At 40.6% G+C, this 11,120-nt stretch overlaps 2 protein-coding genes across 2 annotated transcripts in view; both read left to right on the top strand.

Annotated features, from left to right (window-relative positions):
- The first annotated feature begins 72 nt into the window (after positions 1-72).
- On the top strand, positions 73-4,062 carry LOC109951977 (platelet binding protein GspB-like). The gene is made up of 7 exons (XM_020586782.1): positions 73-195; positions 566-704; positions 2,279-2,514; positions 2,640-2,831; positions 2,922-3,020; positions 3,479-3,617; positions 3,737-4,062. Exons 1-7 carry the CDS (start codon positions 73-75, stop codon positions 4,060-4,062), a joined length of 1,254 nt encoding a protein of 417 aa, XP_020442438.1.
- A 6,465-nt stretch (positions 4,063-10,527) lies between these two features.
- LOC109951975 (rho guanine nucleotide exchange factor 40-like) overlaps positions 10,528-11,120 on the top strand; it is a 26,771-nt gene continuing 26,178 nt past the window's right edge. The window contains exon 1 of the mRNA XM_020586781.1: positions 10,528-10,614. Within this exon, the coding sequence (XP_020442437.1) occupies positions 10,528-10,614 (87 nt within the window). The remainder of the gene's footprint in view (positions 10,615-11,120) is intronic.

The following is an 11,120-nucleotide window of genomic DNA, read 5'->3' as shown; positions in this document are numbered from 1 at the left end:
CCGGTATGTCAAATTCCATCACTCACTCAAAATTCTTTGAACGTTTGAAGTCATTTGTGTCAGTTAAAAAGTATGGTTTCTGGTTTTGCTTTTCAGGGAAATAATAAATCCACCTACATCTGTGCAAACCACAATGGAAAAGTTCGATTCTTCAGTGCTCTCCTCAAGAGTGATGGCACGCTGGTAAAGAAGGAGGTGAGTTGTACTTGCATGAGACTAGTTCATGCATGACATGCTCATAAAGCCTGTTATCTAATTCCTGTGTTATACTACACAGATTTGTGTAAATCGGCTCCGTGAACTGTAGTAGTTTCAGATTATCTTGCTTGGCGATGAAAAAGACTTTTTTATCTATACTTAAATGTAATGTTTTGTCCTACAACTAATATTGACTTTAAATGGAGTGCACAAAGTTGTGCACACAGTCTTTTTGAACATGATATTCAAGAAAGATCAAGGCAAATGTTAATTGAAATTGTCACTATCTCAATGATATACTGTATATATATATTTATTACAGTAACAGATCAATGGAATCTCAGTGTCACCTGTCTTTGCTCTACAGCTGAATGTGAACTCTGTGAAGGGCAGTGTCAATGGAGACAAAATTCAGTGCTCCTTTATGGCCACTGTACCAACTTCAGATATTAGAGCATCAGCAACATCTTTGTCAATGGGAGTCTCCACTGGAACTTACAACAGCAGTAGGCTAACACATTAAAGATACATATTCACATCTACCTCATATGTATTTTCAATACTGTTATATTTAATATAGGCTTTGCCCTCTAAAAGCTGTCACTATTGGGTTTATCCCTCATACATGCGTAGTCCTAAACAAATTCTTTCATACCCTGTGCCCTGCACTGAGTTGTCCCCCATGAGGACCGCTGTGGTGTAATAAAAGCCAGTGTAACTTACGATTGGCTCCCTCTTTTTATTCAGCAGTCAAAAGAGCAATTCCTTCATCATGATGGTGCTGAACGTTGAGCTGAAGTCCACAAAGAGGGCCTGTGCATAGGTCCCTGGGGAGTCGAGGTGTTGTTGAATGTAATGCAGTGCCATGTTCACTGCATCGTCCACTGACCTGTTTCCCCATTCTCGATGTGGCAGTCAGTCATGGGCATGATTGCACCTGCTTCTCAGTCAAGGACTGATGCTGGAGAGAGGATGTTGTTTTTGGGCTGCTATTATGGGGTATATTGGCTAGCTGAGATGTTGTTTTTAATGCTCTTTGGCAGCGGGGTGCCAACAGGGCATTGACTACATCCAGCTGTGCTTTTATCCCAATAGCAACAGCTGTTAGAGGGCAAAACCTATACGAAATAGAATGATGGTTATGTACAGTAACCCAAGCCTCTATGAGTATAGGCGTAGCCTTCTAAGCTGGCAGCCCTGCTGTCGCCACGCCCGCCAGCTGAAGGAAAAGTGCTGGTGTAGGGAGCCGATCACAGGTCACACTGGCATTTATGCTACCATAGCGGACCTAATTCAGGACAGCCCAGTGCAGGACACAGTGATGATGATGATGAAACCCAATAATGGCAGCTTTAACAGGGCAATGACAATACTCATAGAAGCTTAGGTTACTGTACTTAGAACAGCAGTAGGCTGACACATTAAAGAATTGTAATACCCCAGTTCTTTAATTGGACAGCTCTGAATAGTCTGTCTTTCTTCATCTAGTGCTGATTTATTTTTAACCACAAGTAAAATTACAAACATGACCCGGGTTGCACCCCCTTCCAGAGACATGCACAGGCTGCTGGAAAGTGGAGTCCCGGGCCACACAAATCCTAATACATTTATAAGTTTTAGGCTAACCCTTTACCCAGATGAAGTCAGTCCGAAGACTCCATCTCTTATTTAGTGCTCCACATGCTTTGAGCAGCTGCATTTTTACCTAGTCATAACAAAATGATGTGTGTGTATATTGTCACATGGTGTGTAGCTAAGGCATTCATTCATATATTTATTCAGACATGGTATTCTAACACAAGATTAATACAGGAAAACAATTGGTGTCATAAGTACCTATGGTTCACTTTTCAGAATCAACATTCTGTCTGCTAACCTTGAAACAAAACAGACTAGAGCAGACTTTAAATCTTACTAAACTGCAATACTAACACATTAATGTCTAACAATTATCTAACTGATTTACTAATATCTAACAGATACATGTTCACAACTACATCATATGTATTTTCAATATTAATACTGTGCTATGTGGTAAAAACACATCAGTGATCTCTTTGTTTTTTCTTTGCTCTCTCAGCTAATGGTGATTTGGGCCCAGCCAATTCCCAATTGAAGACCAGTGTGGTGGACCTGTCGAATCCTAACGCCACTGTCACTTATACAAATTCCACCGGTGCATTGGCAAATGCCACCAGTGCACCCACATCACTTACCTCCACCAGTGCACCCACATCACTTACCTCCACCAGTGCAATGACAAATGCCACCACAGCTCCCCCACTGACATTTAACGACACAGTGACAACTCTAAATGTAAGTGTTGCCAAACAACAACAAAAAAAGTGCAATAGAAAGATCATGTTAATTGAATTTTGTTGAATGTCATAAAAAGTCCACATAATCCTGCCGAATTAAAGTTTTTCTCGTCTTCCTTGCAGGCAACAATTTCCAACGTAGAGTGTCGGAAAACACAACTATGTGCAGCTAAGCCCGATGGGTGCGACCCCTCCACGTCAGGTTCCTGTTTCTTTCTTTCTACCCAGAAGCAGAGTGATCTGAACTATAATTTTTGGCTCTCAGGAAACTCACAAGGCTACATCGCTGCCACCTTGTCACCTAACGCCTCACCGGTATGTCAAATTCCATCACTCACTGAAAAATCTTTTGTTTGAAGTCATTTGTGTCAGTTAAAAAGTACGGTTTCTGGTATTGCGTGACAGGGAAATAACGATTCCACCTACATCTGTGCAAACCACAACGGAAAAGTTCGATTCTTCAGCGGTCTGCTCCAGAATAATGGCACACTGATGAAGAAGCCGGTGAGTCGTATTTGCCTCAGATTAGTAGTGCTGGAGGTAGAGCTGAGTAAGGATATACTGTATTTGTGTGTTGGAGCCCACTTTCCCTGCAGACTGGCATGCTTTTCATTTCTTTTCTTGTATTCTTCACAAAAGGAAACTAAATTAATAAAGATTCCTCATAGCAGCTGCATGACTTGCTCCTAAAGCCTGTTCTCTAATACTGTTATATTACACATATTTGTGTAAATTGGCACTGTGAACTGTTGCAGTTTCAGATTATCTTGTTTGGGCATAAACAATACTTTTATATCTATACTTAAATGTAATTTTTGCCCTACAACTCGAAACAGAGACTTAACATTTAATGGATTAATTAATTAACATTAATTCAAACCATCACTATCTCAAGGATATATACATATTTATTACAATAACAGATCAATGGAATCTCAGTGTCTCCTGTCTTTGCTCTACAGCTGAATGTCAACTCTGTGAAGGGCAGTGTCAATGGAGACAAAATTCAGTGCTCCTTTATGGCCACTGTACCAACTGCAGATATTAGAGCATCAGCAACATCTTTGTCAATGGGAGTCTCCAATGGAACTTACAACAGCAGTAGGCTAACACATTAAAGATACATATTCACTTCTACATCATACGTTTTTCAATATTAATATAGTTCTAAGTGCTAAAAACACATCAGCAATCTTTTTGTTTTTTACTTGTTCTCTCAGCTACTGGTGATTTGGGACCAGCCATTTCCCAAATGAGGACCGATGTGGTGGACCTGTCAAATCCTAACGCCACTGTCACCTATTCAAATTCCACCGACGCCAGCACCACCGCCAGCACCACCGCCTCCTCCACTGCTGCTCATCAGCCACCAGCAATCTCCACCAGTGCACCGATATCAGCTGACTCCACCATTGCACCGGTATCACCTATCTCCACAAGTGCACCGGTATCAGCTAACTCCGCCAGTACACCTGTATCAGCTAACTCCGTCAGTACACCTGTATCAGCTAACTCCACCAGTGCATTCTCCCATTCTCCCCTGTAGCTCTGCTGATCACTGTTAGTGTGTTGGGTCTGCCCATGCTATGAGCAAACTGAAATCCCAGGGAGTCAAAAGATACCATCATCATTTGCAACTTATTATAAACATCTAATAAGAGGTTAACTATACACACACAGTGTCTAAGGAATCATACTGTATTCTGTATCAACTTACTTCAGATTAAAGAATAAGGAGTGAAGGAGGGTCATCAATCTTCTACAGCCTTTTGACTGTTTTCACATCTGTTACAGTCTGAAAATGAAAAGAAATTCTTTTAAGAGATTGTTTTAATGCAGTCCATTCAGTTCTATGAGTTACTTTATTGCATTTTTGAATGGCTAGAATAAAGTACAAATGAGAAATACTATTACAAGTGGAACCAGTACAAGTAATCAAACATGAATTCCAAATGAAGTGAAAGGGTACTTGGCTTTCATCAGGGGGTGTCATGCTTTATACAAACTGTGGGGTTGGGGTGTGGTTACCTTCTAAGACCACATTACTACCATCAGTGAAAAATCTAATAACTTAGCTCTAGGGGTTACCTATGATGCCAGGGAAATATGTGTTGGTTAATTTCAACAGTGCATATTATGTCTGAACTCTAGGCTCTTTTATTATCAAAGAGCAGAGGAACTAATGAAGGACTTTTTGATAAGCATGGTTTTCATTTGATTGTCTTCACAACAGTTTGCAGTGTCCTCATTTGTCCCCTTATTTTGTTTTGTGTATGCCACTACACATTTATATTAAGGTGTTATGTTTCTTATGGCATTCAAGATGAGCAAAGAAATGTTATTCCCCTCTCCTATAATTCATATATGATCTGCATTATGTTTTTCTCTTTAGTGTGAATGTACATGTTGTTGATGTTATGACACTGAAGCTTTTGTTGGCTGATATTTTTAAGTGTGCAAGTATATTGTGTAAATGAGCAGCTGCTCATAAACAATGTCACATGATCCCTGATATTAAACATTACGTAACAATGAAATATTAACTAATTTTTTTTTTTTTTTAATTAAGGGACTGATCTGATCTGCGTGCCATTAAATAAAATGTCAGAAATTGTTGACAGATGGGAAACAGACTGTATCATGAACAGCAGGGCTGAATGTAAAACTAGTTGTTTAGTTTAAATATTTATACAGGTATAATAATGTAATACCCCAGTTCTTTTATTGGACAGCTCTGAATAACGAAGGAGTCCATCTTTCTTCATTTTAGTGCTGATTTATTTTAAACCACAAGTAAAAATTACAAACACAACCGGGGTTGTTCCTTCCTCCAGAGACACACTGGCTGCTGGAGAGAGGAGTCCCTGGCCACACAAAGCCTAATATATTTATAAGTTTTGGGCCACCCCCTTACACAGATAAAGTCAGTCCGCAGACTCCATCTCTTATCTAGAGCTCCACAGGCTTGGGGCAGCTGGATTTTACCTAGTCATAACAAAATGAGGAAGCGCAATGTCTGTGTATGTTGTCACGTGGTGTGTAGCTAAGCATTTATTCAGACATAATATTCTAACACAAGATTAATACAGGAAAGAATTGGTGTCATAACTAACTGTAGCTCACATTTCAGAATCAACACTCTGTCTGCTAACCTTTAAACAAAACTGACTAGAGCAGACTTTGAATCTTACTAAATTGCATTACTAACACATTAAGGTCTAACAATTACTAATATCTAACAATAATAATAAAATATTTTTAACAGGCAGAAATACAGTACACGTGTCATACAATACATAAAAGCATTAAAAAAATTTAAATGCTTCATGTTATAGTGCAAGACATTGACTCTATAATATAGATTAAATACTCTATCTAAAATCTTGCCAATATATATAAGTGATATGAGGTTAATAAACAAGGAGATGCAAATAACATAATATCATTTTGGGAGGGAAAGTGTGAAGGTGAATTCAAGCATTTCAAACTTTACAAAACCAGGTCTGTTAAAGTGTTTGAGATTACGTGTTAAAGTGGTCCACATGTAATATTTAACCCGGTAGTTTCTCAGGAATCTTTAACCATGTAAAACCCAAATATAGAAAAAAAATGAGCAAAAAAATTTTTGACCTCAGATATTGTTTTAGGAGGCCTCTGATGTAGGAATGAAAGAGTTTTCACAATTTTTACATTTTAGTAAGTTTTTAGGGAAATGTTGTAATATTGCAATGTTTGGGCCTAGTTGGGAGCAGAATTTCTGTGTTTGTATAGGAACCATCTCCAAACAATAATAATAATAAATACTGGAAACAACAAGAGTGTGATTGCTTTCAGCAATCACACTAATAATCACACAACAATCATATTTTTTATGAATAAGCATTTATTCATGAATGAAGTCTGTTTACTTGCAGTGATAGTCCCTAAGACAGTTCTTTTCATCTGAGAAACACAGGCGAACATTGCACTTGCTACACAGTGTGTTTGTGTATCCATTATTGCATTGTCTGTAGTGTCCTCTCTTCGTCTTTACTGGGAAATTTGCGTACATACAGTGGGGGGTGGTCCGATGACCTCTTGGCTGGGGTACTCACATCTGATGAGGATGGTCTCTTCTGAGGATGCAAAGGGCTCCTTGATGTCGCTGTCTTCCCTGAAGATGGTCGCCCTCTCTTGGGTGATGTGTTGTGTGTGTTCACCAGGATGAGAGAGGATGCAAGTTGTGCCTGAAACTGTCTCCTGTTCAGTATCTCTTTCTTAGTCATGTTGTGAAAAATTATTAACAACGGCATACTTTAAGGTTGATTTTAACATTTTATGAATTAAAAACTTAATTAGTAGAAGATTAACATTATGCTTGTTGATTAGTCAACCTGTGTGTTTACTTTGTGTATGGTAATTCTGTCATAGTTAAGATTTAGTTTAGAGCACACATAAGTTTGCTTACTTATATGTTACAATTATGTTTACATAGTTGAGTATATCATTCTATGTGTTCACTGAATTCTTGGCCAGTATTTACTGTGTTAGCCAACTGGAGCACTGTTTAACATCAAAGGGAGACTGGTTCACTAAAACACTGAATCACATTAGATTTACAGCTTTAGCAAAGAGGGTCCACAGTTAAGTTATATTACCACCTGGCTGAAGAGGCCAGGGAATTTGGGGTCACTGGGACACTAAGGGTAATAAACAAGAGATTAGATCTAAAAGCCAACAAGAGGAAGACAACTTCAAAAGACAGGGCAATATACAGACACACACAGGCAAGACAGTTTAATTAGCCAAACGGGAAGCCATGTCACATATAGTGTAACAAAGAAAGAAGTGAGTGTAGGAATTTAGACAGAGTAGAATTTCCTCCATCTTTAGGAAGCGACCGGACCAGCCTACAAGGGCACATTTGAAATTGTATAAAAACAACTGAATGGAGGAGGACAGCGTTCCTTCTCATCTTGAAGACAGGTTGAACGGTTTTGCTGTTGAGGTCAGGCCTTCAGATAGAGATGGAACCCAGAGCTCTGTAAATTGCTTTATTCGATGGTCTGTTTAGTTATGATAATAAATGTTTGAAAATTGATATTTGATTCCGATTATTCTTCATGAAAGAACACGCTGCAGTCATCTTCAGAGCCTTACAGTCCGGCCTGTAGAGGAGCCAGCCGTTAATTACAGCAAGAATGATGGTGTACCAGAAGATGTAATTGTACCAGCAGTGAGATTTTATGGGGAACTTGTACTTGGCAGCAAATTAGTCCAACAAATCCACACCACCCATGTATTTGTTGCAGGTACTGTTAGGTATTTTTAGTCAGATAGACATGGGTTAGACAATTCGTATATTAGAAATGTTTAGTGTAGACAGGATATCTAGCTCAGGCTGTTAAATGCTTAGTCATTCCCATGGGGTACTCTAGGTTGCTTATGTTCAAGGATAACTAGATAGAAAGTTGATTACTGTTAGGAGACAGAATGTTTATTATTATTGTTATGACATGTTTAATCATAATCGTAATCATAATATTTTCTTATGCTTAATGTCATGACATGTCACTAGACGTCATGTCAGAATGTCTTAGATACACACCACACAATCAACAGACAATCACACATTGATTTTCTTCATGCTTTGACTACTGCTATGGCCAGCTGCAAAGCTGGCACCGGGAGACGTCACGGTTTGGTGTCCCTGAGTAGTATGGGCTAGCCCAAAGTGATACTTTGTCTCTCATAAGTGTCTCTCAGAGTTAGCGTGGTGAAAAGAACTGGGTCCAACAAATGGTGCCGCGATCTTGTGCGCCGACTAAACTCTCAGATGACCAGTTCGTCGTCCCGGATCAACAAATGGTGCTGTAATCCTGTGCCTGGCTGAGCTGTAAATTCAACATTCGATCCTGAATTGGCTGGGATTTTGAGACGGAAGAGTGACCTGGGTCCCTTTCGAGCTGTGGGCTGGTGTCACACATCAACGGGTCGTCCACAAACAAAGGTAAGCAGGATAAACCTTTGTTATACATAAAGCCTACACATTGGATTTATACCAAATTTGGTTGATGTGTGGACTGCCCACTCTCGACGCATTAAATTGGAGTCGAAAACAGTAAGGATAATAAAACACATTTGTTTGGAATGATGTGCTGATCTGTTCACTGACACACGTAACAGTTAACAAGCACATACTCTCACTTTGAGGGATAGAGAATGAGTGCTGTTGATTACAGAATTTGATACCAATAAGGGACATAATATTCACGTTTTATAAGTGAAATTCCGCTACCTCATAGCAGGTTGTCTCTCCAAAAGTCTGATTTCTTTTTGATTTGCCTCCAGTTGGAGCACAGGTGGAGAATCATCTTGACTGAACAGATGCTCTCTGGTAAATGCCAAATGTAATAAACGGCACAGGGAAATGGCCAGTTTGTTGTTTTCTATGAAAATGTGGGGTGGTTAACTGCATAACAGGCCGATTAAACGTTGTTCACAGTCGTATCGGAGCCGGACAATAGGTTCGGTTGTGAGAATTCACTGTGATTCAACGCGCCTTATGCAGCTCTGTATTTGGTCCAGGTGGTGCAGCTTACTGGGAACTGTTTATTAGCCTTAGGGTGGCAACTGTCCTTATGAGATAAAACAGTGTAATCGGTTGGGGAAACCCCCAGGAATTGCACGCACCAGGATTAGCCTGGTGTAGGAGTTTCGCAGTTCGATCGATCCACTGGGCGAGACCTCTCATAATGGACAGCGTCACATGTGGCATAAATATCCTCCAATATGGCTGATTGTAATATTATGCAGAACTGGCAGAAATGCAAACCAGGGACTCTAGGTGCTATTTTGTATCAGCTTTTAAACAAATGGCTGGGCACGTTGCATCCCAGTCAGCACAGTAGTGAAACACAGCGTTTTGTGTTATGGACAGAGCAGATGAGTGTGAAAGGCATGTTTAATACCTATGACGAAGCTCCCCCAGAAGAGGGAGCTCTAAGACTGTATGTGAAACAGGCAGCGCTGTCAGCGGCCAAGGCACGTTTATGTCATAGTCGAGCGTCTTTATTACAGAAACACAAAACGGAGGCTAAACTTAAACACTGTGAAACATTTCTTCAAGACTGTCTTTGCTTTTTGGCTGAATTTGAAAAAATTAAGAAAGCCACAGCCAGCGTAAATGAAACACAAATGCCTGCTACTCTTTCCAGTGACACACACACAGACAGAGAGCTAGTCTCTCAGGCTCACACACACAGAGACTTAGATAACAGCCTACAGCAGGCTGAAGGACACTCACAGACTTTCTCACCCCCTCCTCCCTCTCTGGCTCCTGTGCATGAAGGAAGCGGGGAGTCAAAATTTAAAAGTAATGCATCACGTCAGATGCCATTAATTACTCCTGCTGTGAGTAATCAACATATTTCGCCACTGGTTATTGTCCTCGGGGGAATATTAAAGACAGCTGCTTATCCCGGTAGTGAAAGTGACTGTCGTAATGCACAGCAATATTTGGATTGCGTTAAAGCGAAGTCTGAGGCGCAGACTGCTGCTCACAGTGATAAAGCTTGCGCTTATGGTCATGGTGGTGCTTCAGCAGATTCAGGCCCTGTGAAAAAGTTGCAAAAAGTGTGTGGTGTTTCAGTGAAAACTCATAGTTCTGGTTGTGGTACTGATTCTGCTAGTTCTGTGAGAGGGAAGAAAACGCATGTCTGTCACATGGCAGTGCTGGCTATGACTGAAAGTGAATGTTCCAGTTGGGACAGTAGTGAAGATGACAAGCTGTATGCTTCTTCTTCACGACATAAAGACAAACAGAGAGGCAACATTCATGATAAATGGCGCATACGTGTTTCTGAGCGCATGCGCCTGCTTCATGCCAGCTCTGGGTGATTTCAGATGCATTTTCACAGCTTGTAGTTCTCTCAGTATGCTACAAGAAGTTGAAGCCTTAGCGAGCACAGACGGAGACGGTGATTCAGTCTCACTTCACACTGTAATACATGAGCTCTGGCCTGTGGTCAGGATGAAATATCCACTACGAACCCAGAGTGTCAAGCTGTCTCGCATTCCTCTGCAGACGGGGGAGACAGGAAGTCAGTACCTTATCAGGGTACGTGAACTTTGGCACAATTACAGTGGTGAAGATCCTGTGATGGTTGACAGTGTTGGTCTACTATTCCGCAGTGCTGTTGAGTCTTCCCTTTCTGTACATATCCAGCAGCTGTTGAAACAGGTGATAGGCTTAAATGCTCTCCCCTTCGAGCAGTGGTCAGCTTACATCATTCAGTATATTGATAATGACAAAGAAGCTAAGGAGAAAGATGAGAATGAACTCTCCTCCTTACAAGCACAGCTGACAAAAGCACAGCTTAAAGAGATGAGAGATAAAGTTAACCAACACAAAGCTGCAGATAAACAGATGTATGCCAGTGCTACACAGCAGTATGCACAGCCTTCTGCTTTTTTTACACAATGAACAAGCACCTGCACCTGGACAGCCTCAGTCCTACTCATGGAATTCACAACCCGTGAGTAGTGGCTTTCAGAATCGTGCCAGACCATGAGCACATGGTCAAGGCTCCAGGGCAAACAGGAGAACTCTTGTGAGAGATGACA

The sequence above is a fragment of the Monopterus albus genome, unplaced genomic scaffold (genome assembly GCF_001952655.1).
Source record: "Monopterus albus unplaced genomic scaffold, M_albus_1.0 scaffold421.1, whole genome shotgun sequence".
Taxonomy (NCBI): Eukaryota; Metazoa; Chordata; class Actinopteri; order Synbranchiformes; family Synbranchidae; genus Monopterus; species Monopterus albus.
The sequence above is the reverse complement of the archived record's forward strand: the minus strand, read 5'-3'. Positions and strand labels throughout refer to the sequence as shown.